The sequence below is a fragment of the Rhinatrema bivittatum genome, chromosome 8 (genome assembly GCF_901001135.1).
Source record: "Rhinatrema bivittatum chromosome 8, aRhiBiv1.1, whole genome shotgun sequence".
Lineage (NCBI taxonomy): Eukaryota > Metazoa > Chordata > Amphibia > Gymnophiona > Rhinatrematidae > Rhinatrema > Rhinatrema bivittatum.
The window spans coordinates 274327011-274353819 of NC_042622.1; the positions used below are offsets into that span (position 1 = coordinate 274327011).

The following is a 26809-nucleotide window of genomic DNA, read 5'->3' on the forward strand; positions in this document are numbered from 1 at the left end:
TTCTCTCTACATTAGCTGCATGTATACGAAAGTGATTTATTTTTAAAATCTTTATTTGGTTTTACAAAAAGGGAAAACGTTTAAATGAAAGAAAAAGAACACGATAAACAGGACTGAATATGACACAAAAACAGAAAAACAACGTCATGTGTTGATTTCCATAAAGAAAACAGAGCTCCATCACGGGCGGAAGATCCAAGAATAGATCAGACATATGGCGGAGTAATCTTGTAACAACATAGGTAGCTAAAAAAAAAGGCATTCCCGGGGCTGGTGCAGGAATATTAGGCACCCTAGGTGAACTTTCGGTCATGCACCCCCCCACCTCCAGCTTACCCCAGCTCCAGCACAGCGCTCCCCTCTTTGGCAGTATTGGATTTCTCCTCTGGGCCTTGTGCTGCTGGGATTTTGCTGCCTCCAAATTTCTGGCAGCCGCCAGCCTAATGGAAGCACCGGAACTGGGGCAGGTTTGGGTTTCTGTGCATACTTTGGATTTTAAAAAGTGTGTGTGTGTGTGTAAATTAATAACCATGAGTTACATGCTGCAAAGAGCAGGGGGTGCGTCTGTGCACATAATTTGAAAATTACCGGAAAGTGCATGCACCAATGCTTTGAAAATAATCTGATTGTACACGCAGAAACGCACCCCTGCTCTCTGCAGGGCAGAACTTGTGTGTGTTAATTTATCCGCATATATTTATTTATTTTATTTTTTTAAAGAACTTTTTATTAATCAAAATAAAAGGGATACAATTGAGTTACCATCCATGGTACAAGATGTTTGTTTTACAGCAAAATCATACCTTATCACCTTAATCAAACAACCAACCATTCTCTAAACACGTTACAGCCACCAAGGCAAATCCTAACTTCCTAAAACTCAATCCAAACCATACAACCTGCTTTCCCCATGCCCTTCCTCCCTTGGCTCAAACATGAAATGCAACAGAACTATACAACCCAAATGGAAAAAAAAATCACAATGTAAACATTTATATTACACATAGGGATGGTAACTTTGATACCGGCATGCGGGCGCACATGTACACATGTATGCGCCAAAGGACGCGGCCATTTTATAACATGTGTTTTGTGGTGAAGTGAGTCTCATTTTTAACTTGTTTTCAAGGATTTCTAAAGCTTTTCCTAAAGTATTTTCACCTCAAGTTGCTTTGGGGATCATGTGGGTCAATAGAGGGTCCCTCAGTTCTCCCCTCTACTACCCTAGGTAGGTTTTTTGATGTTTTGATGTAACTTTCATTTCGTTATCGATCCCCGGGTTGGCAGTGCACTCTGTGCCTGCCTGCTGTTCAGGGCTGCCACCATCAGTTATAATCTTGCATCCCTTTTGATTCGTGACACCATGTCATCGGGGTTCCAGCGATGTCCCCAGGGCGGGAGGATTGTATCATGGATCCTCATAATAGTTGTGTCCACTGCTTGGGGACATCGCATGATGTCTGGGGTTGCTGCAAATGTGCAGAAATGACCCTCAAAGGACACTGGGCCTGTTTGGAGAACATAAGAACATAAGAAAATGCCATACTGGGTCAGACCAAGGGTCCATCAAGCCCAGCATCCTGTTTCCAACAGTGGCCAATCCAGGCCAGAAGAACCTGGCAAGTACCCAAAAACTAAGTCTATTCCATGTAACCATTGCTAATGGCAGTGGCTACTCTCTAAGTGAACTTAATAGCAGGTAATGGACTTCTCCTCCAAGAACTTATCCAATCCTTTTTTAAACACAGCTATACTAACTGCACAAACCACATTCTCTGGCAACAATTCCAGAGTTTAATTGTGCGTTGAGTAAAAAAGAACTTTCTCTTCGGGCACCGGATGACCAATCTATTGGCATCGAGGCATCGAGCCATCAATGTTGGTGGGGCCATCAGCTCCATCATTTTGGTGGCTGCAGGGACTCCGGAAATGGGCTCAAGCCAGAACCTGCTTCGCTTCAGCGTGGTCCATGACCAGCCATGGGCGGCTGTGTAGGGCATGCCTCAATGCAGGCTTCTCCTGAATCTTTGATATGTTTCCGGTTCCAAGTCTTCACTTTCTCGCCTAGAGTCTACTTCTCATTTGGCGTGGTCCGTGACCAGCCATGGGTGTCTGTGTAGGGTGTGCTGTGGTGCAGTACTCACCTAGTACTAGTGCCTGAATCTGAATCCTCTCCTGAGTCTTCCAAGTATCCTGGATCCTTTTCAGAGTCTTCCAAGTTCCATGAAACCTTGTCCGAGTCTTCCAATTTTCCTGAAATCTTGTCTGAGTCTTCCAAGTTCCTGAGTTCCATGTCTCATCTTGTTCCTGCCCTCAGCCTCCGTCTGGCCTCAAGCACTTGTCGTTCCCAAGCGGTAGGTCCGGAAGGGCTACCGAGTGGCCAGAAGGCTACTCTTGAGACCAACATTGCGTTGCTGGGTCTCACTGGTGTGTGCAGGTCCAGTGAAGGTCTGAGCATGCCTAGTTCCATTTCCTCGATGTCCCAAGTCTTGATCCTGGTCCAGCCTTGTTCCTGCTCCAGCCCATGCCTGAACACTCTCCCCTCCCAAGGTGTGTGTCTTGGGGCTCCTCCCTGAGCTGTGGCATGGCGCAAGGGCTCACACTCTCTCTTCAGCAAGAGACTGCACCTCCGCGCTCGCAACAGAGGGAAACTCCTCAAGGCTTTGGAAGATGAGGCATTGAATCGTCTCCCCTCCAACCTTTCTCTTCCCGCTGGCAGAAGGAAGTCTCCACAAGAAAACCTCTCCTTAGCAAGTTTTGTACAGCTGATGGCGGAGGCTAACCCATTTATTTTACAAACTGAGGAGGATACCCGGCACAAGATGCTGAATATTCTTCAGTATGTGGAGCCTCCTAATAGATCATGGCAGTCCCAGTGCACAAGATCTTTATGAGCTGCCGATGAGGATGTGGGAAAACCCTGAAGTTGGCTCCCATTAACAAGAAGGCGGACACGGTCTACCTCATCCAAGTTGCTCCCAGATTTGAAAAGAGCCACCTAGCGCAATAATCTGTTGTGGTCAAATCCATTCTGAAGAAGGCCAAATGTACTTGGACCCACTCCTCAGTGCCCCAGGAGAGGGATCTCAGGGATATGGATACTCTTGTGAGAAAGGTGTTTCAGGGAGCTCCTGCATAGCGGCTGTTGCATCCGCCGCTGCTCGACGCCCTCACTCCACCCTCCTTACCACTGTGGCGACTCCCTCTGGGCCTGAATGACGGTTTGCTGCCACAGCATCTTCTTGCCGTCTTCCTCCGGCATCCCCGGAGCGGCACGACTCTGTGGATCAGCCATGTTCCTGATGACGTAGGGCGCGTGCTCCGAAATATGTACCAGCAAGGGCACGAACCTCAGGGGCGTCCCCCTGAACTGACGTCATCCGCTTCCAATATAAAAGGTCTTAGTATTTGCTAACGAATTGAGTTAGCAAGGATTCGTCCAAGCTACTCTTCCTCCTCGGACCTACCAGGGGTACCTGCTTTTCGGGGGCCTCGCTCTCTTTTCTTTATTTCAGATTGCTGATAGGAACCGGTACTCACTCCTCGAGGGCCCCTGTTCCTGAACACTCTGAAGATTCTCTACTGCCTGGAAGCTATCACAGATACAGACAATTGTGAGTTTCCATCGCTCTCTCAGAGCTTGCCCTAGACCCCTTTACCTGCTCAACACAAAAACTGCTTGACTACCTTCTATACCTTTCCAAAGCTGGTCTCAAAACTAATTCTGTAAGGGTTCATCTGAGTGCAATTGGCGCATATCACCATGGTGTAGAGGATAAGCCCATCTCTGTGCAGCCTATAGTTGTTTGATTCATGTGGTGTCTGCTTCAGTTGAAGCCTCCCCAAAGGCCTCCCGCTGTGTTTTGGGACTCAACATGGTGTTAGCTCAGTTGATGAAAGCTCCTTTTGAGCCACTGTGCTCCTATGACCTGAAGTACCTGATCTGGCTTAAAACTTGGCTATTTAAACAAGCCTTTCCCGATTCTAACTGACTCTCCACAACAACAACTATTAAGAAAACTATTAAGAGACCTTTCAGCACTATGTAAATAGTTTTTTACTGTAAAATTACTGTAAGTTACTCCTACTCTTGTTTCATTCCTTCTCCAGTTCCAACTACCCTGTTTTATTGTAACTTTTTGTTCCTTTCCACTTATTTGCTTAAGGTTATTACACCCCGTTACCTGTAAACCGGCATGATATGATTGTATCATGAATGCCGGTATAGAAAAGCTTTAAATAAATAAATCTGGAAGGTTGTATTTTTAGTGGCAATCACTTCAGCACGCAGCGCAGTGAGCTCCAAGCCTTAGTGACTTTTCCACCTTATACTAGATTTTTTTCACGATAGGGTGGTTTTGCATATGCATCTTAAATTCCTGCCTAAGGTGGTGTCAGACTTCCATCAAGAGGAAACGTGGAAAAAGATTTACATTCACAAAAAAAGCAGGGAGTAGCTTGCTTGTTACGGCGGTTACTACCCCAAACCAAATAAGCCTGGTACTTCACTTTCAATGCATATCCAGCATAGCTCTCTGCTTCAACGGCAGGGAGAATGAAGAAAAGTAGATCTATATACAGACAACAACCAACAAGGTCTGAATTATTTAGTCTGGGTAAACAAATAAGCATGGGTATAGCTTGCTTATTGCGGCGGTTACTACCCCTAACTAATTAAGCTAGATATTTCACTTAGAGGCAGTTCCAACACTGCTCTCTACATTAATGGTGGGGGTGGAAGGGAAATAGAATCAAAAGGTTACTAAGAGCCAAGAGTAACAGATAAGTATGAGAAAAAAAAAGTGCAAAACTTGCTGGGCAGACTAGATGGGCCATTTGGTCTTCTTCTGCCGTCATTTCTATGTTTCTATCTTAACCAGCCAATCATCCTGCCAACATTCTTTCCCAGGCCTCATTCTAATATTGCAGTGTAATCCCCCCATCATCAGAGCCCCTTTGCCTTCTACATAAAGCAAATCCATTATGTTGGAAAGGAAACAGTAGAACTAGGAGTCATGAAATGACACTCCAGTGGGGATGACTCAAAACCAACATAAGGAAATATTTCTTCACAGAGAGGGTGGTGGATGCATGGAATGCCCTTCTGGAAGAGTTGGTGAGGACAAAAACAGTAAATGAATTTAAAAAGTCAGGGTATAAGCACTGTGGATCCCTAAAGGCTAGAGTTGAAAATGAAGAAAAAGGTGCATGGGGGTAACTAACTCGCATGGAGCGGTTACCCCTTAACCAATTAGCCTCAATTCTTCTGATGCAACTGCAACATTGCTCTCCGCTTCAATGGCCAGGGGGAGAGAAAAAGGAATTTGGATTTAGATGACAGCTAATGCTGGGCCCCCAACTTTTACGGTCCGATGTACTGATTCAAAGCCATTAGGAAAAAAGCACAGAATTGCTTCTACGGCCAAGTCCAAAAGCAAAGCACGTTCAGGCAGCATTGTCTGAATTATCAGGGAGGCCGCTCACTCTGTAAAAATGTTGCAAGCAGTAATTTTGTTATGGGTTTGACAGCTGCTTGGTTTTGACTGTGAATATTACTACCTGTAATACACAGCTTGGGGGCAACCTGCACAGAGCGGCAGTTATTACCATAAGAAACTTGCTGGGCAGACTACATGGACTATGACCAGCCAGTGGAATCATATGCAGTGTATTTAGTAACCAGTGTTATTAGCAACTTATTTAACTCTCCCTTCAGGAGAATAAATCTCCTGTCAGGGTCCCTAACTAATTTTCTCATACTAAAAATTAACATCTTTTCCAATTAACGAACCAATACAATAAAAATTGTGGGAGAGCGGGCGAGCGCCCACTCTCCTGTGCGCGCGATACGGTGCCTCTTTTCGGACAGTAGCGGTGGCTGTTAGCGGGTTTGACAGGCGATGCTCAATTTTGCCGGCGTCGGTTCTCAAACCCGCTGACAGCCATGGGTTCGGAAACCGGACGCCGGCAAAATTGAGCATCTGGTTTTCAACCCACCAGTCGCCGGCCTAGTTCAAATTTATTTATTTATTTTTTTTACTTTTTTTAACTTTTGGGACCTCCGACTTAATATCGCCATGATATTAATTTGGAAGGTGCACAGAACAGCAGTTTTTACTGCTTTTCTGTGCACTTCCCCAGCACCGGCGAAATTAACACCTACCTTTGGGTAGGCGCTAATTTCTTAAAGTAAAATGTGCGGCTTGGCTGCACATTTTACTTACTGAATCGCACGGGAATGACTAATAGGGCCATCAACATGCATTTGCATGCTTTATTTATTTATTTATTTATTTTTATATACCGACATTCATCTCAATTGAGATATCACACCGGTTTACATTCAGGTACTGTAGGTATTTCTCTATCCCCAGAGGGCTCACAATCTAAGTTTTTGTACCTGAGGCAATGGAGGGTAAAGTGAATATTACTTTACCCTACATGCTTATTTATTTATAACTTTTTTATACCGAGGTTTAGGTAACAGAGTTACTTATCACTCCGGTTTACATTCTAACAGGCATAAATAATGACATTAATAATATGTCTTACAAAGAACAAGGAGGAGAATAACTTGGAATAAACATAACTAGGAAAGAAACAAAGTGTGCAGGTAGAAAGAGGTGGCCTTGAGGGGATTCAATCCAAAGGGGAAGTTGACTAAAGGAGGAGGAGAAGGAGAAGATAATAAGGTTGAATGAACATGAGAGTGGGCCCTGAGTAGGGACAGTTTGTGGAAGCTGTGAAGCAGCTTGAAATTATGGGAAAGCTTTGCTGAATTGCAAAGTCTTGAGTCTTTTTGTGAACGTGATTGTGCAAAGTTCCAGCCTGAGCTCAGGTGGGAGAGAATTCCACTGCTTGGGGCCCGCGGTGGAGGGTGATCTTTTTCTTAAGGATGTTTTGATAGGAGGTGCCTTCAGCGTACTTACCTCTCTGTGCTAATCTTAGCGGGCGGGAAGAGGTGTGAAGTTGAAGAGGAATTCTGAGGTCCAGTGGTGGGTTGTGGTGAATGGCTTTGTGGATGATGGTTAATAGTTTGTAGAGGATTCTGGATTTGACTGGGAGCCAGTGAAGCTTCTTTAGAATCGGAGTTATATGGTCCCTTTTGTTGGACTTTGTGAGAATCCTTGCAGATGCATTTTGTAACAACTGGACGCTATTAGGTTCGGAGGGGCTGGACGCGTTTTCGATGAGCTATTACTCCTTACTGAATAAGGGTTAAAGCCAGCGGGTCAAACGCGCGTCCAATCGCAGCCTGTAAGATAGTAACACCTCTCTTTTTCAGAATAGGAATTTGTAATCCACTTGGCTTTTAGCGCATAATTATCTGCTAATTCTGGCCAATGTGTCTCTTATAGAAATGCAATCACTATTTTCAGATGATAAAGGTCATGCACTACATTCTTCCTCTTAATCAAATGATTATGGTCTTTCACATTCCTCAGCTTATTTGACCTTTACAAACTTATCTACCATCATATAGTAATATTCTCCAGAGTGTCACAAACCTGCATATTATATTCTGCAACACCCTGAGCCCCTCTTCTATCCCTCCTAACCTCCCAATCGCCAGGATCCCCCCAGCTTACTTATAAACCAATATCCAAAATACGACTCCCAAAAATCCCACTCCTAAACTGGCAGACCTGCTACCCCAGTGAATCTCACTGATCAAACAAAACAAGCAAACAACCCAAATATAGCAAAAGATAAAAACCCATACCTCCACACGAGAAAAACACCCACCCACCCACAGTGAGTCACATGGCTTCCGGGAGTGTGGTATACAACCCCAGTATATTACATTTATATTACATATATACACATGACATGCCTTTGGTCAGAGTTCACGAGGTCCTTCGAGGGGCAGACTGCATTTCACTTTCTAATGTTTTGTGTTTTCTTCTCATAGAAAATGAAAGGGCCGGAAGTGCTGACTTTCATTGAGCAACAGAAGAGGATGGAGTGCCCGGCGGATTGTCCTGAGGAGATGTACAGGCTCATGAGGGACTGCTGGACATACAAGTAAGGAATCTGAGATGTATGGGTCATTCAAAGACTCCGTCCACCCAAATAAACGTGGGCATGTTTTCTCACAGCCAGTTATCAATAAGATGCCAGGCTTTCAAGGCAAAATAACGACAGGTTTTGGGAGTCAGCTACTCAGATCACCTTATTTCTGAAAGTAAACAGAGATCCCGAAATTAATGTGCCTGAAAATTCAGTATGGCGCAGTGGTGGGCAAAGTAGGAGGAACCCCCTCCACCTTCTGATGGTGAGCAGGCACTCGGGTGAGAGGAGATAAAAGCAGTGGTGGACTGCAGGAAAGAAAATCAGCCTGGGGGATTTTTTCAAAAACAGCCCAGCCCACAGGGTGCATCTGTCTCACTCGCTTGTGCACTTTCCCTGTAGTGTGTGCTCTGACGGCTCCCGAAAGCAAGTCAAGCTGAGCCTTAAGACGTACATCATGTGACCTAGTGGAATGTGGAACAGGTCCCACATTCCATCCCATATTTGGTTAAATCTCTCACATATATAATATCCTGAATTCCTGGTCTAGTTTTAGAGTTTTTTGCCAACCAATCAGCTCTTGAGCCACCTGCCAAGCAACGAGGCAACCAAATGGCCAGCCAGTGGCTCAGATATAGACACACACACACATACATTCTGTTACGTTGCTGCTGCTCATGTGCTCTGCTTGCCTCCTCAGCATTGCCACATCATTATATAAAGTTCTTGCTTACTACCAAACCTTCCCCAGCATGCAACAGACCCCTCCTTTTCCCATTCCCACTTTCCAAGAGACTCATTAGTTCCTCAGACAAAAGCCTCACTAACACTGCCCAGGCACTGCCTCCACTTCTCCAGCCGCTCTTGCCCCCAATTCTAGCTCATTCCCATTGCCGGTGTGTAACACAGCGTCTGCTGCTTTTATAGTTCTCCAGTCCTGCTCTGCCTGTCTGCTGTTGGGGAGGGGGGGGGGGGGGACAATTATTGATCCGTGCTATCGGCATTCTCTGGGGCTTAAAAAAAAATTAGGCCCTGGTTGAGAGTTGCATGCATCCCTGTTGCAGCTGAGACTGGAGAGAGTCACTGACCTGGAGCAGTAGAGCTCCCGATAGAATCCTGCTTTCCCACAGAGTCAGTGGAAGGCTATTAGGCACCCAAAGAGAAACTTATATCCTTGTACTCACCACCTGGGGTTCTCACTCTCCCCACACACAATTAAAAATTATACATTTATAATAACAGATTTTACATAAAAAAAGGACGTTCAAAGTAGAATCTTCTGCGGTAAAAATATCCCTTACAACAACATGTATATTTATCTGCACTGCTGTGGTGCCAACCCGAAAACCCTGCAAAAAAAAAAGTCACTTGGGAACCCACATGGTATTAGGCCTATTGTAACACGTGCTGTATGGGCTTGGCCGGCAGAAAGCTACGAATTACAGTATAGTAAACCTCCCATGCTAAAACAGCACTAACTGCTAGCACTCAAACAGCAACCAGCTGACCAATAAAAAAGCAAAACTACAAATATTACACCAGGCCTTAAAACATCAATGCACCTCCTATCAAGAAAACAGTACAAGCCAGGCTGTTATAGATCCCTACATAGAAACTCCATGCTAGCTAAATATTTCACCTCAGTCTTACATGCAGAATACAGATTGGTAGATATTCAAAAGCCATTTAGACAGATAATTAAAAAGTTATCTGTCTAAATGTCTTCCCAGCTATATTCCAAGTCGTATATGGCTAAATTCTAGTTGCATAATGATTTATGCGGCTACAATTTAGCTACATAAGTTGGGGGCGTTCTGGGGCGAGTGGGAGGCATTTCCGGGCAGGGCAGAGTTAGCCGTATAGGTTATGCGGCTAACTCTGGTCACACCATAGGGCTGTCCAAAAATTGACCAAATGTACTTATCCGACTAAGTTTAAGATAGCTGAGGATATTCAGCGGTACAGCTATGCCACTGAATATCCCCATTAACAGGCCGATACAGTACAGTGCGCTCCGGTGGAGCGCCCTGTTAACCAGCATTTGGACGCGCGTTTTAGACGCGTTAGCTTTACCCCTTATTCATTCCCGCGCGATACAGTAAGTAAAATGTGCAGCCAAGCCGCACATTTTACTTTAAGAAATTAGCGCCTACCCAAAGGTAGGCGTTAATTTCTGCAGGCGCTGAGGAAGTGCACAGAAAAGCAGTAAAAACTGCTTTTCTGTGTACCCTCCGACTTACTATCATGGCGATAATAAGTCGGAGGTTCAAAAGTTAAAAAAAAGTTAAAAATAAAAAAAAAATTTTAAATGGGCTCGCGGGTTGAAAACCGGACGCTCAATTTTGCCAGCGTCCGGTTTCCGAACCTGTGGCTGTCAGCGGGTTTGAGAACCGACGCCGGCAAAACTGAGCATCAGCTGTCAAACTTGCTGACAGCCGCTGCTCCTGTCAAAAAAGAGGCGCTAGGGATACGCTAGTGCCTCTTTTTACCGCGGGCCCTAATTTAAATAAATTAACTTACTGAATCGCGTGCACAGGAGAGTGGCCTGTGCGCGTGCCAGGAGAGTGGGCGAGCGCCCGCTCTCCCGCGATTTTTACTGTATCGGCTCGTAAGTTAGCCGGATAGCTATATATGGCTAACTTAACTAGCCACTCCACGGCTGAATATCAGCCCCATAAAGTATAAATAGAAATGTGCAGATTAAAACTGAACCGGAAACTGCTAGAAGCCAGATTTTGTATGCAGTGCAGCTATGAAAAAACAGAAATTCTGTCATTCCTCATAAATCAAACAATAAAATCAATAAATATAAAACATCAGTCATTATAGTAAAGTCATAATAACAAAAATAATAAATATTTCAAAAGAACTGAATAATGGAATATCCAATAATTAAAAACATATACAGAGGGGCACGTAATGTGGTAAGCTGAAGAGGAAGCTTTCCACTAAGCTCCAGGTGTTCCGTTCCTAGAATCACAAATAATCTGCTATTCTAAGGAAGTTTCTGGGAGAGGACTACTTCAGAATTGCTAGGGCATATGTTGATTGGGCCTTATATGCAGAGATCTTCATCGGGAATACCCATTAATGGAACCAAAAAAGATAAAGAAAAGACCCGTGGGACTGATGCTAAGATGGCAGCTTCACAGGCCTCAGCAGAAGCAACTATTTTATTTATTTATTTATTTGTGTGTTTTTATATACCGAAGTTTGGAGCAGTCCTTCACTCCAGTTTACAGTTATAACAACGTAATACAGAAACTATAACTGGCATATTGAACATTGGAAACTACTATCAATGACACGGTGCTGGGGAAGATCAAAGCAGTTGTGGTTGCGGCTTTAGAGGATAAACTTTCTGGTATCTCATCGCAATTGTTGGAGGTGAAAAACACACTTCCCGAGTTGAGTCGCCATATTGAGCAGGCTGAGGGAAGCATTTCTGTGCTGGAAGATGACTCCACTGCCTGTGTTGCCAAAATGGCGTCCCTTGAATGGACTCTGGCCGAAGAACAGTTGACAGTGAATATCTGCTGTGAGTAATTCTGAGAGGAGAGCAAGTATGTGAATATTTCTGGGAAATGAAATAGGCAGTCCAACAGCAGGAGGGGCTACCAAGTCTTTTGCTTTCAGTGCCACATGTATGATGATCTTCCTGTTGGGGAAAGGATATATGTGTGCAAAGTTCTCCTGGCAAAGTCACCAGGAAAGAAAGCATCACCTGTTAGTGGCAGGAAGTGATCCTGTTGCCAAGACCTTCTCACCAGGAGATGTTATCTCCTAATGAGATATCTCGCACCAAAGAGGCATAGGGTTGGAACAGGACTTCTGTTGGTGGTGGTGATTCAACAATTAGGAATATAGCTGGGTGGCTGATAATATAGTAATATGCCTGCCTGATGTGAAGACAGCAGACCTTGTGCATTGCCTAGATAGGATTTTAGAGAGTGGAAGAGCCAGCTGTCATGGTCCATTTGGGTACCTATGACCTAGGAAGATGAAGAAGGGAAGTTCTGGAGGCTCAGTATCTGGCAGCAGTTTTAAAAAGCAAACAGACAACATACATCCCGGCCCTTTTGGATGGTAAGCCATTGGCCTGGGCATCACCTCTCTGGGAGTGAGCAGACCTGGTCCTCCAGGACCTCCCAGGGTTCTTGGCCCTATTTCGATCCGTCTTTGAAGACCCTGGTTGACGAGCTGTGTCCGGTTCATCCCTTCTGCATCTTCAGCAAGGCTCTCCCCTTTAATGGACTATGTCATTGAATTCCACACCCTTGCATCGGAATTACATTGGGACACCAACTGCTTACATTCCATATTTCTTGAAGGGCTGAGTCCTCGGATTAAGGATGAGCTGGCAGCCCATGAATTGCCCTCTTCCTTGGACTCTCTGATTGACCTTGCTGGGCGCATCCACCGTCGACTACAAGAACGCTCTCTGGAGTCCAGAGCATCCCGGAAGGCTGCACCAGGACCATCCTGAGTCAGGCGCTCATCTTCTCCTAGTCCGAACCCACTGCTGAATCCAGCGGCGGAGGAACCCATGCAGATAAGTAGAAGTAGACTTTCACTAAAAGAATGTCGTCATCGACAGCAGTCTGGCTTCTGCCTGTACTGCGGCCAGCCGGGCCAAGCTATTGCCTCATGTCCGGTCTGGCAGGGAAACGTTCGGGCCTAAGTTCTGATGGAGGATTTCTCCTAGGCCTAACCTCGCCATCTCCTCCACTGACTGTTCCCATATCAATAAAGATGGACAATCAAGAGTTCCACACTTTGGCACTGGTGGACTCCGGGGCCAGTGGGAACTTCATTCTAAAGCAGCTCACGGAACATCTACGGATCCCTACTATCCAGTCTCCGGTACCCCTACTTCTGTCCTCGATTCATGGAGAACCTCTTCCTGGTGAAGTTACCCACATTATAGTTCCCATCCAACTATGCACCGGAACCTTGCATGTGGAGACCATCTCATTCCACATGATAGACAAGGCCATCCACCCCGTAGTACTGGGACTACCTTGGCTGCAACAGCACACCCCACACTTCGACTGGGCCACCTTACAGCTCTCTCGTTGGGGCCCTGCTTGTCACAAGAATTGCCTGGAATTTGTTTTACCATTGCCCTGTATGGTAACCACAACTACTATTTCCGGCCTTCTGCCACAATATGCATGCTTCTCTGATGTGTTCTCTAAGAAGGCCATGGATACATTACCTCCACATCGCTCATATGACTGCGTGATCAACTCACTACCTAATTCAGAACCCCCACGGGGCAGAATCTACCCTCTCTCACAGATAGGGAAGAATACATGTCAGAATACATTCGAGAAAACCTGGCCAAGGGATTCATTCAGCCCTCCAAGTCCCCTGCAGGTGCAGGGTTCTTCTTCGTAGGGAAAGAAGATGGCTCCCTGCGCCCCTGCATCGGCTACCGTGGTTTAAATGAAATAACCCTCAAGGATCACTACCCGCTGCTGCTTATCTCGGAGCTCTTCGACAGGCTTCAAGGAGCTAAGATCTTCTCAAAGTTAGACCTACGCGGGGTCTATAACTTCGTCCTAATCCGCAAGGACGATGAGTGGAAAACCGCCTTTAACACCCGCTATGGACACTTCGAATACCTCGTAATGCCGTTTGGGTTGTGTAATGCTCCCACGGTATTTCAGAACTTGATGAACAAGGTTTTCAGAGATATGCAATACCAGTGCGTAATCGTATCTCTTGATGATATACTAGTTTTTCACAAGACCTCGAAAGTCATCATCAGGATGTTTCTCAAGTTCTACAGCGGCTGCGGGAGAATCAGCTATTCGCCAAACTTGAAAAGTGTTCGTTCGATCAGGAGACCATCCCTTTCCTGGGCTATGTGGTATCTAGCTAGGGGTTTCGTATGGACCCTCAAAAACTGAAGAGCATCCGTGACTGGCCTCAACCTACAGGCCTTAAGGCCCTCCAGAGATTCCTTGGCTTCGCCAATTACTATCGGTCTTTTATCCACCATTACTCCACTCTGACTGCACCACTCACAGCCATGACTCGTAAGGGGGCCCAATCCCTCTCAATGGACATCCAAAGCTATGATGGCTTTTCAGGATCTCAAGGCCACCTTCCTTAAGGAACCCTGTCTGTCATCTGGATCCTACGCGCCCGTTTGTGGTTGAGGTTGATGCTTCCGACGTCGGCGTTGGAGCCGTATTGAGTCAGTACTCCATTATTCATACTCTGCACCCCTGTTCTTTCTTTTCTCGATGATTTTCACCAGCGGTACACAATTACAACATCGGGGACAAAGAACTGCTGGCCATCAAGTTGGCATTTGAGGAATGGTGACCCTGGCTTGAAGGGGCACAGCACCAGATTACCGTATACACGGATCATAAAAATTTGGAGCGTCTGCAAGAGGCCAGCATCTAAACCACCACCAGGTCCGCTGGTCCCTCTTCTTCACATGATTCAATTTCAAATTGCGTTACCGTCCTGACAATAAAAATGGTCACGCTGATGCCCTCTCGTGGTCATTCGTCACTGAGGATGTACCTGATTCACTGCGGCACATCATAGATCCCGCTAAGGTCATTCTGTCTGCCACCTGTCCAATGCCTCCTGGAAAAACTGTGGTTCCTCGCCCGCTATGACAGAAGGTGCTGCAGTGGGCCCATGACTGACCTCCGGACACCCAGATCAGGCCAGGACTCTTTCCACTCTTCTACGCTACTATTGGTGGCCACACTATTCGAAAGGACACCCAAGCCTACGTCAAAATCCCGTCCTACATGCGCTCGTCATAAGCCTCAGCTGGGAAGCCCTGGGGGCTCTTGCAGCCACTCCCTGTTCTGAGCGAACTTTGGACCCATATCGCCACTGATTTTATAGTGGACCTGCCCGTCTCCTGTGGGAAGAACACCATATGGATCACTGTCTAAGATTGCGCACTTTTGTGGCTTTACCTGGCCTTCCAACAGCGCCCCCAGCTGGCCAAACTGTTTTTTTCGGCATGTGTTTCCATCTCCACGGTCTCCCCAAACATATTCTCGTCTGACTGCGGTGTTCAATTTACTGCACGTTTCTGGGAAATCTCTTTGCAAGTAGTTGGATATTTCCTTAGACTTCACCTTCGGCCTACCACCCTCAAGCCAACAGCCAAACTGAGAGGACCAATAGGTCTCTGAAACAATTCCTTCAAGCCTACGTGAATCAGAGGCAGGATGACTGGGCCAACCTTCTGCCTTGGACGGAGTTTGCATTGAATTCTCATGCATCCACGTCCACTGGTTTGTCTCCTTTCCAGTTGGTTTATGGGTGCCAACCTTTACCACCGCTTCCTCTCCCGCTGCCCATGGCCTCTCCAGCAGTGCAGGCGATTGCTCAAGAATTACACCCAACTGTGGCGTTATGCCCACAGCTGCTCGAGCGCACTGCCCAGAGATCAAAAAGGGCCTTCAATGCTCACCATCGCTCAGCACCCCAGTTTCCACCCTGGAGATAAAGTGTGGCTTAGCACTAAATTCAATCGCCTCAAACTGCCTTTAACCTTTCCTGTATTATGCCGCCCTGCGTCCTGTTACCTACAGACTTTCAGTTGCCATCCTCACTCAAAATTCACAATGCGTTCATGTTTCCCTGCTGAAGCCTCTGATTCTCTCTGGATTTTCGAAGAAAACCACCGGATCCCATATCGCTATCCTCCAAGGCTGATGTCACCTATCAAGTCCGAGATGTCTTGAACATCAGGAAAATGGCAGGAGATGGGAGTACCTCCTGTCGTGGGAGGGCTTTGGGCCTGAAGAAAACAGCTGGAAGCCCATGGCCAATATCCTGGACAAGGATCTCATTCGACTGTTCCATGCCAAGCACCCTCAGAAACCCAAACCCCCAGGGAGGATCCTAAAGAGGGGGGGGTACTGTTTATGATCATCAGTCGCAGATGGCTGCGACCGCGTGTAATTACTTCCTGCACTGCTTCTCCTGCCCTCCCCGGCCTGCTCACGGATCGGGCCAGCTTTCACCGCCGCGTTCCCCGGGACTCCTCATGGCGGCCTGGATGCTGCCACCATCTTCCTTGACTTTGGGCCCTCCTAGGCACGTGTACACGCACCACCGGGCCCTCCTTTCAAGTCTCCTCAGCGGGAACCTCGGGGGCGTCTCTGGTTGATGACATCAACAGACCAGTGTATTTAAACTCCATCTTTGCCCTCAGCTAGCCGACTTGGCAACAAGTTCTGTATGTCTTAGACTACTGCTTCGTGTTCCTGAGACTATGCTTCGTGCCTTGGACTTGAACCCTGTCTGGTACCCACACCTTGGGGGCCAGTGCACGCTCTCTTTGCCTACCCCGCTCCTCGGGCTGGCTCTGGGACACCTCAACTATCCATGAGTTCTACTAAGGGATTTCCCCACTCCTTGGGGTTGCGCCCACATCCTGAACAGGATTGACCACGCCTCCCACCTCTGGGGACCGTGCCTTCGTATTACAGTGATTGCCGGAGCACTCTCCGGGTTCCCTGGGACTTGCGCGCTTCCCTGCTCCTGGGGTTGCGCCTATGAACGATATTGATACTACTTACACTTCCCCGCTCCTTGGGGCGGTACTATGTCATCACTAGAGGCTCAGCTCGGGCTTCCTTGTCCTGTGGGTTGGCCTATGGTGTTACATCATCATCCTATACTGTGCAACTCCTCCCTTCGGGGTTGCCCTCCGGAGTACCTCCTGACTGGCCAAGCCTCACGCCCCCCGCTCTGCGGTCCGTCTGGCATTCCTTCCCTTGGGGTCCCTGCCCAGGTATTGCCTCCAGTCTACTCTCACAGGGGTCCTCTTCTGGTGCCGCGGGATCTCTCTATTTCCTCTCTATTTCCAGAGCTCTCCGCTGTCTCTGACCTCGCCTCCCAACGGTGCAGACCTGTGGGGGTCCTTCCCACAGGTAGTAGCAACTTGCATCTCAGGCCAAGGGCCCACATACCCACAAATCATAACAGTTGGGAGAGTGACCTGGAATATCATACAAGGAGTAATGAGGCACATGCATATTATATTCAAGCTGATAATGTCAACATGGTGGCCAGCTGAAACGCCATCTATCATGAGCTTAACTCAGTTTTCCTGTGGTACACCCCTGAGCTACGATTTTTCAATATAGGATGGGAATATATTTAGCCACTAATGTCAAGAAATTATCTTTTCTGCACAAATTTTTCAAAGCCACAAATTTAGATGAGTTAAGCCCAGAATAAAATGGAGTTGCAAGCATCCATTGATTGGATGCATAGATGTAAGTAAGGCATGGCCAATCATACTAGAGGAGTTAGAGACTGTTGTGTGAATTTTCAAAGGAGTTGCATGCATAAAACTAGATGTAAATTGATTGGATGCATAGATGTAAGTAAGGCATGGCCATCCATACTAGAGGAGTTAGAGACTGTTGTGTGAATTTTCAAAGGAGTCGCATGCATAAAACTAGCATATATACAAGTAAGTAGCTTTTACTAGCATATATGCTATTTTATAAACATCAAAAATGTGTGTATTTTCAGTTTTGCATGTATATTTACATTCTCAAAAAGGGGGTGGTCTAAAGGCATTCCAGGGCAGGGTGGGGCTACAAGGAACACACCTAAGTTCCTATTTTATAAGAGATTTACAAGAGTAAATTTGGCAACTTATTCATGCAGTTTTACACCTGCTAATTATCTCATGCATTTGATAGCAGACTTATCTGTTGTCTACTGTCTGGCTGGGAGGTCTGGGGGGAACTGGGGGGAGTTCAGGAGCATCCTGATGAACTGAAGGACTGGTGATTTCAATCATGCACGCATGTTTTAAAATATATTGACTTCCATGTGTGAATCAGGCTTTTACGTGAGCAAGTTATATATTATTTTGCCCATAAAATATACATTTACACATGTATCTCCAAGCTAGCCTCCTAACTTGGGAGCCTGACTAAAGACAACTAGATAGTTTTAGGTAAGTTTCAACCACAAATTAGCCAGCTATATGACCACTGAGTGGCTTTACTGAAAATCCACTCCTAAGTCTCCACTGAGCATAAGGGACTGCGTTACCAAAAAGAAAACCTGCGTGAGCTGCCCATGCAAATCCACTATGACTCACTTTCTCAACTCTGTAGCCTAGAGCATGCTAAAGAAAACCTTTCTCACTAGTGGCTACAATGTGCATTACCATCCCGACTGAGTTCCTTGCCAATGCAAAGGAAATTAAAAAAAAAAAAAAAAAAAGCCTGAGAAACTCTCCAGACTTCAAAGACCTCTCCAGCATCTCAAAAGGGACCACAGGCCACGCATCAGCAGCACAATATTCTGTTGTGTCTGTGGACCCTTGAGCCAAGGCAAGATTGACACTGCCTGCAGGAAAGAACCCTGCAGGTTTTCACCGTCGGCAGGCGGACCCAGGTGAAGCAGAGACCAGTCAGGACCTTCACCACCCATACCAGCCCACACTCCCCTTTGCTTGCAGGGGCCGGCAGGACTTAGGTGGGGTCTCTGCTGATGGCAGAAGAGAAGGTCCATAGGCAGGCGGTGGTCAGGCTTATCCAGAATCCAGGCAGTGGTGAGAGGCAGGCAGAGGTCAGGCATATCTGAAGTCCAGGCTGGTGTCAGAACCGGATATCTGTCCGAAGGAGAGGAAAAGGGAGAGATAGGTTCAGGCAGGGAGGCGAGGGCTGAGACAAGCTGGCAATGGAAGATAGAACGGCTGGAACAAAGACTGAAGACAAGCTGGATGAAGACTGCAATGGTGAGAAGCAACATGTACAAACTAGAGAGTAGCTGGACCTGTTGCTGAAGGCGAGTTGCTTCTGGGGAACTGCCCTTACATAGGGCAGTACTGATAATGTCGTCTCTAGAGGCCACGGGGACTTTCCCTCCACAGTCCCTTTAAATCCTGAGCAATGGTGCACAAGTGCGCAGAGGGGGAGGCGCGGTGTGTGCTGTTGATGGCGTCCTGCTGGCGGCTTCTCAGCGTGATGGGGAGCAGCATCCTGCCGTGTGGCTTAGCTGGTGGCATTCACCATGTTGACCAGAGGTGAGACGTAGCAACGTAAATTTGGGAGCAATCATGGGGGTGAATGGAGCTATGGAGATGTGTTCGGTGAAAGATGGTGGGGGGGGGGGGGGGGGGGGGGGGGGGGGAGGTACAGGTGGAGAGAGACAGAGAGAAAGAGGGATCACATGATGCAGTGATGACATCACTGCCCAGGGTGGTTGGACGTGCACCGGCACTGTACGTGCATACGTTGCAATTTTAAAAGACACACACACACATTTACCAACTTACTTGCATATTTTTACATCTGCTAATTATCCAGTGTAAGTGAAATTAAATCTTTATTGCAGTATTGATCTGGTGGGAGATCTTGGTTAACTGGGGGGAGTGAAGGCTGAAGAATTGGGAGGGTCTCGAGGACCTGGAGAAGGACTGGGTGAACTGCTGGACTTATTGGTACATAGGAACATAAGAAATTGCCATACGAAGTCGGACCATGGGTCCATCAAGCCCAGTATCCTATTTTCAACAGTGGCCAATCCAGGTCACAAGTACCTGGCAAATACCCAAAACATTAAGGGGTAGATTTTCAAAGGGTTACGCGCATAACCCTTTGAAACCTACCCCTGCGCGCGCCGAGCCTATTTTGCATAGGCTCGGCGACGCGCGCAAGCCCAGGGACGCACGTATGTCCCCAGGCCTGCCCCAGCCTATTTGCATAGATCTGCTTGCAATCATATATGCCACCGCACGCATTTGTCTGAAAGTTATCCTCTATGGTTTCTTGTCTGAAACATTTATTGTTGGATATCTTCAGCTTATAGGACTTGTAATATTTTTTTTGTCTTCTGCTTCATGGTGGGAGAGGCTACTATATGCATTCTCTCTATGCTGACATTTTGCCCTTTTGCCCTGGTGAAAAAATACAATGCCACATTCTGCAGAACTCCTGGAATCCATCAGCGAGGCAAAGACACCTTCAGAGTGAATAAATTAACTCTTTCCTCTGTTGTTAATCCAAAGGTCACTTTAAGTGTTTGCTATGTAAAGCTTTGGTTGCCAATAGAGATGTGAATTGAAATCGGTTCGGTTCCAGTTCCAATTCAAATCTTATAATTTTTATCGTCCGGCCCGATTGGTTTTTTGTTTATCGGCTGCACCCGATCCGATCCCATGTGACAGGGGCCGGCCAATGGCACGGATACTCTGTCACATGGTAAGGGCAAAGGGCCATCGGCGCCATTTTTTTTTAATGGCAGCCGACAGCCCGAGAGCGGGAGATCACTCCCGGCACCCCCACTGGACCACCAGGTGATTTTAAAACATTTTGTGGGGGTTTGGGAGGGTGGGGGAGGCTAAGGAGTCAGGTTTAAAGGGTTGGGTGGGTTTTTTTTTATCGGGCCATTGGCGCCATTTTTATTAGTGGCAGCCAACGGCCTGAGGGCGGGCGATCGGTCCCGGGGCTTCCACTGGACCACCAGGTGATTTTAAAATGTTTTGGGGGGGTTTGGGAGGGTGGGGGAAGGTAAGGGATTCGTTTTAAAGGGTCGGGGTGGGTTTAGGGGTTGTTTTGGTATGCCGGTTTTCCTGCACTCCCCCCAAATAACTCCCGTTAGTGGACACAAACCCGATTAACAATTTTTCATGATAAATCGGGGGAATTTCTATTGTATCGCGCACTCTAACGATTTAAAAAATATCGGACGATATTTTAAATCGTCAAAAAACGATTCACATCCCTAGTTGCCAAGTCTATGAAATGCACCTGATGAAGAGCGAAGCTGCTTCCCGAGTTGCGTATGTCCATTGCCAGCCATCTCTCCTTTATCAAGTATAGCATGTTACAGAAGACAAAAAAACATTAAAGGAGATATCTTTCACTGCAAGAAGCTCTACAGTAACTTCCTGTGAATTTGAACCTGGTATGAGCGTGGTCTCCAAGCTCATTTGCACAATTGGTGAGGAATGTGGGCATGGACTAGATCAGGTCTGACGTGCTCAGCAGTTACTGCAAGGACTCTGCCTTCCTACAAATGTTGTAACTGCATGACTCACATCCAGGGGAGCCCCCAGGGGCTTCCCAGAAAACCTCAAAGGAATATTGTGCTGTTGATGCATGGCCTGTGATCCCTTTGAGGTGCGGAAGACTGTGAGAGGTCTCTGAAGTCTGGGCAGTTCTTCAGGTTTTTTTAAATGATTATTTCCTTTGTATTGGCAAGGAACTCAGTCAGGATGGTAATGCACATTGTAGCCACTAGTGAGTGGGGCTTTCTTTAGCATGCTGTAGGCTACAGAGTCGAGAAAGTGAGTCATAGCGGATTTGCATGGGCAGCTCACGCAGATTTTCTTTTTGGTAACGCAGTATCTTGTGCTCAGTGGAGACTTAGGGGTGGATTTTCAGTGAAGCAGCTCAGTGGCCAAATAGGTGGCTAGCATGTGGTTGAAAGCTTACCTAAAATTATCCCGTTGTCTTTAGTTAGGCTCCCAAGTTGGGAGGCTAACTTAGGAGGTCATTTTAAAAGGAGTTACATGTGTAAATGTAACATACTATCGTAGCTGTTTACATGTGTGAAGTGTCCTTACACATGTGTAACCTATGGACAATTCAATGCCACAGGTTGTAACAAATTTTCAAAAGTCCACTTACAGGAGTAAGATGCATTTACATGTGTAAAACTCAGTTCCATGCATGCAAGTCCTTTTTAAATGACCTCTTAAATCTCCTATCTATAGACAGGTTCCTAAACATAGCTTCTAAGATTTAGGAATACTATTTGGCCCTGGGAATTAAGTGTCTAAATTTAGCTGGCTACTGCTGAAAATCAATGCTAGTCAGCTAAAATTTCACCCCCTGCTCTAGGAATGCTTCCAGAGCTACTTGTTTTTATTTTGTTGGTTTTTTTTGGAGTAGTGAAATTAAGTGGCTCAATTTAGCTGGTATGAGGGAGCCTACAGGAAATGGCCACCTAACTTCCTAGTTACGGGCTGATATAGTACAGTGCTCTCCGGCGGAGCGCACTGTTAACCCACAATTGGATGCGCGTTTTTGACGCACTAGCATTACCCCTTATTCAGTAAGGGGCCGAAAACGAGCGTCCAACCCCCCTCCCCCCCAAACCTAATAGCGCCTGCAACATGCAAATGCATATTGATGGCCCTATTCGGTATTCCCGTGCGATTCAGAAAGGAAAATGTGCAGCCAAGCCGCACCTTTTACTTTCAGAAATTAGCGCCTACCCAAAGGTCGGCGCTAATTTCTCCGGGCACCGGGAAAGTGCACAGAAAAGCAGTAAAAACTGTGCACCCTCCAACTTAATATCATAGTGATATTAAGTCGGAGGTCCCGAAAGTTACAAAAAGTTAAAAAAAAACAAACAAAATTTTGAAGTCAGCCTGCGGCTCGCGGGTTGGAAGACGGACACTCTATTTTGCCGGTGTCCGGTTTCCGAACCCGTGGCTGTCAGCGGGTTTGAGAACTGACGCCGGCAAAATTGAGCATCGGCTGTCAAACCTGCTGACAGCCGCTCCTTCCAAAAAGAGGCGCTAGGGACGCACAAGTGTCCCTAGCGCCTCTTTTTACCTCTTTTTACTGCCGGCCCTAATTTGAATACTGAATCGCGCGCACAGGAGAGTGGCCTGTCTCCCGTGGACTTTACTGTATCGGCCCGTTAGTAGGTTAAATCCTGTTAAAAACCAGCCCCCTGAATGCTCCCTCATCCAGCTGGTAAGAAGGCATCTGCAGAGCTGGCTCCTCTGTAAAGCAGTGATCAGCTGCAGAGAGAGTTGCATGCCATCTGGAATGGGCTTCCAGCAGAGATGGTAGACGTCTAAAAAGGCACCAGAATTTATACCTGCTTGGGGCAGATAAATCAAGCTGACTGTTTCTGTATTACTGAGTCCTGGCTCACCAATTCTGATTTAGTTTTACTAAACCAGATTTGTCCCTCCACTTATTCTGTTATTTCAAAGCCACATTCTCACTGACACGGCGCTGGTGGCCTCTTAGTCATCCAGAAAGAGTCATTTAAGTTTTAAAATTTCCCTTGTGATCTGATATTACCATAAGTTACCTGTTTCCCCTTCAGTGAACATCTGTCTGTTTTATTGATAACCCCCTCCCCCCCCCCGTTCCGTATTATGCTTGATTTCTTTCTAGTATTAATATTGACCTGTGTTTAATTGTAGTCCTTGGAGAGTTTAAGTTGCACTCAGATGCCTCTCCTTTGTACTCTTCAGCTGAAGCCTTTGCTAATGCCATGACTGCTCTTGGCTGGGAGCTCGTTGTTAATGAACCCATCCACATTCACGGGAATGCATTAGATTACATTTATGCCCACTGTCTCTAATCCCTCAATCCTATCCAAGGACTATCCGTTATAAGGCTCCCTCGTCAGATCACTGGGTTTTTTTCTTGTCACCTATTAATCAATGATACTGGCTCCTTTGGTCGAGTTTCTGACCATCCTTTCTTGGTTCATAAAACATTGATCCAGCTGCCTTTCATGAGCATCTTTTAACCAAACTCGTTGATTTTAATCCTTCTAATACTCAGGAAGCAGTTGATATTTTTCATAATACTTTTGTGAGCACCTTGTGCGTTCAAAATATCACTGTTCCCCCTGGTTTCAGTCCTTACAGAACTTAAGCATTCTCTGAAATGCTCCCTGTTCCACGCGCAGGTCACCAGAGGCAGGCAGAGCTCCGGAGTCTCAATGCGTGGATGAGAGGATGGTGCAAGGAAGAGGGATTCAGTTTTGTTAGGAACTGGGGAAACATTTGGGGAAAGGGGAGACTTTTCTGAAAGGATGGGTTCCACCTTAACCAGGGTGGAACCAGACTGCTGGCGCTAACTTTCAAAAAGGAGATAGAGCAGCTTTTAAACTGGAACAAAGGGGAAAGCTGACAGTCTCTCAGCAGCGCATGGTTCAGAGAAATGTATCCTTGCACAATTAAACTCTGGAATTTGTTGCCAGAGGATGTGGTTAGTGCAGTTAGTGTAGCTATGTTTAAAAAAGGATTGGATAAGTTTTTGGAGGAGAAATCCATTTACTGCTATTAATTAAGTTGATTAGAAATTAGCCACTGCTATTACTAGCAACGGTAACATGGAATAGACTTAGTGTTTGGGTACTTGTCAGATACTTGTGACTTGGATTGGCCACTGTTGGAAACAGGATGCTGGGCTTGATGGACCCTTGGTCTGACCCAGCATGGCATGTTCTTATGTAGTTAAATCTCAAGCGGATTGTGATAAATTGCAGGAGGATCTTGTGAGATTGGAAGATTGGGCTTCCAAATGGCAGATGAAATTTAATGTGGACAAGTGCATATTAATGCAAATAGGGGAAAATAACCCTTGCTGTAGTTACACAATGTTAGATTCTAACTTACGAGTTACCATCCAGGAAAGATCTAGGCGTCATAGTGGATAATACAGTGAAATCATCAGCCCAGTATGCTGTGGTGATCAAAAGAGCAAACAGAATGTTGAGAATTATTAGGAAGGAAATGGCAAATAAAACGATGGATGTATAATGCCTCTATATTGCTCCATGGTGAGACCGCATCTTGAATACTATGTGCAATTCTGGTTGCACATTTCAAAAAAGATATAGTTGCACTGGAGAAAGTGCAGAAAAGGATGACCAAAATATTAAGGGGAATGGAACGACTGCCCTATGAGGAAAGACTAAAGAGGTTAGGGCTGTTCAGTTTGGAGAAGAGACGAGGGGGAATATGATAGGGACCTACAAAATCATGAAAGGACGTGAACAGGTTAATGTAAATCGGTTATTTACTCTTTCAGATTATAGAAGGTCTAGAGGGCACTCCATGAAGTTAGCAAGTAGCACATTTAAAACAAATCGAAGAAAATTCTTTTTCACTCAGCATATAATTTTTACGATCCTGCTCGCGGCAGGGCCGCAAGCAGGCTCTCACCTTCTCTTCAGGCCAGGTGGCCGACCTCCGTTGTCCTTCTACCGGCACGGCAGGAGCCGCTCCGGTATTGTCTCTGTGGCCCAGAGGCCGCCGACGTATCTCACTTGCGGCAGGAGCCGCGCGCCTGCATCCCTAGCGGCCCGGAGGCTACCGACATTGCTGCTGCCTTCCCCGGCAGCAGGGAGCGATGCTGAGATTCCCTGCAGCAGCAGGAGCCCGTCATCGTGCCGGCACGGCAGGAGCCGTGATGGGAATCTCCCTTGCAGAATGGCGCCGCGCTACTGTGCCTTAAGGGGTCCGGAGGCCGCCGAAGACCCTCATATGCGGCTGGAGGCGTGCCTCTCTCTTCCTGAGGCCAGCAGCAACGTTCCTATGTGGCCCGGAGGCCACCAATCTTACCTGGGCCTCTGGGGAAAGAGGGCCTCCATCCCCAGTCTTGCCTGCGTCCTAGAGCTGCCTCTGGTCCTTGCGTGGCAGGGAAGCCGCGGTCTACCTCGGGGCCTACCCAGAGGCCTAGTTCCTGGTCCGGCTCCTCCCCTGCCTCAGCATCTCAGTTCCTCAGCAGGGCCGCTGTCCAGGGTCCTGTTGTTACTCCTGCTTCCTTCCTTAGGCGTGGGGCTGCGCCTCCTCCCTGGAGTTAAAGGGTCAGTAGGGAGTGGTCCCTCTGGCTCCTCCTGCGAGCTCTGCCTTTGGTGTTTTCTGCTTCACCCTATAAAAGGGTTCTTTAGCCATTCTGAAGGAAAAGAGACGGTTACAATTCCAGCTTTGCCTTTGCAAGGAGTAAGTCCTCCCTAGGACTCTTCGTCTGCTTCTCCTCCTAGGCACTCTGTTCCTTGTGTGATCCCGTGTCTTCGTCTATGTTCCATGTTCCAGTCTGTGCATTTCCTTGTTGTTCCTGATGTCTAGATGTCCGCCTGTTCCTGATGTCCACCTGTTCAAGATGTCTTCAGTTCCGCCTGACCCGTCCCTCATGGTCCGTGACCAGCCCAGCCAGGCTGGTAGGGCGCATAGTGGCCTAGTGGTCTGTGATCACCCCGGCTGGCGTGTGTAGGGCACGGGTGGGCCTTTCCATCAGACGGCGCCGAGGAGTCATCTCTTCCCTCATCAGTCTGCCTTGATGTCCGTATCCCTGAAGTCTGCTTTGCCTTGATGTTCTTGCCTGATGTCTTCCTTCCCTGGACAGGTCCTGTCCTTCGGTGTGGTCCGCAACGAGTCCGGCTGGACTGTGTAGGCCACCTGAGGGATCTGGCTGCCTGCCATTCCTGTCCTTGGATTTCCATGGCTCTGATGCCCTCTTGTGTGGTCCACGACTCTACCCGGCTGGGCTGAGTAGGGAGTCAGAATGGACATAGTCTGCCGGACATTTAACCAATGGTTTTAGTCTTGCCTTGTCATGCCATGCCTTGCCCTACCTTGCCATGCCTGATGTCTTCGTCTGCCTTGCCACGCCCGATGTCTTCGTCTACTTTGCCACACCTGATGTCAGCATCTGCCTTGTCCTCTGTCCATCCTGCTGCTTCCCGCCGCTCTCTAGCGGCAGTCCGAAAGGGCTTGGAATGGTCGGAGGACCATTCAGAGACCACCATTGTGTTGGTGGTCTCAAGGAAGCGTGCAGGTCCGGTCGAGGCTCAGGGTAAGGACGTTTCACCGCAAGGGCACACATCTCGTCCCGCACTGGGGAGCACTCCCCTGGCGCTCCCTTCCATCCGCAGTGCAACAATAATTAAGCTCTAGAATTCATTGCCAGAGGATGTGGTTACAGCAGTTGGTGTAACTGGGTTTAAACAAGGTTTGCATAAGTTCCTAGAGGATAAATCCATAAACTGCTATGACAGTAATTAATAAGCAATAGTA

At 47.0% G+C, this 26809-nt stretch overlaps 1 protein-coding gene across 4 annotated transcripts in view; it reads left to right on the plus strand.

Moving 5' to 3' along the window:
* LOC115096400 (tyrosine-protein kinase ZAP-70) overlaps positions 1-26809 on the plus strand; it is a 132491-nt gene that overhangs the window by 104437 nt on the left and 1245 nt on the right. For 3 of the 4 annotated variants that reach the window (XM_029610942.1, XM_029610939.1, XM_029610938.1), the window contains one exon: positions 7913-8025. In XM_029610942.1, the coding sequence (XP_029466802.1) occupies positions 7913-8025 (113 nt within the window). Of the gene's footprint in view, positions 1-7912; positions 8030-26809 lie in introns of those variants that run through there. The other variant, XM_029610943.1, reaches the window with a different exon arrangement.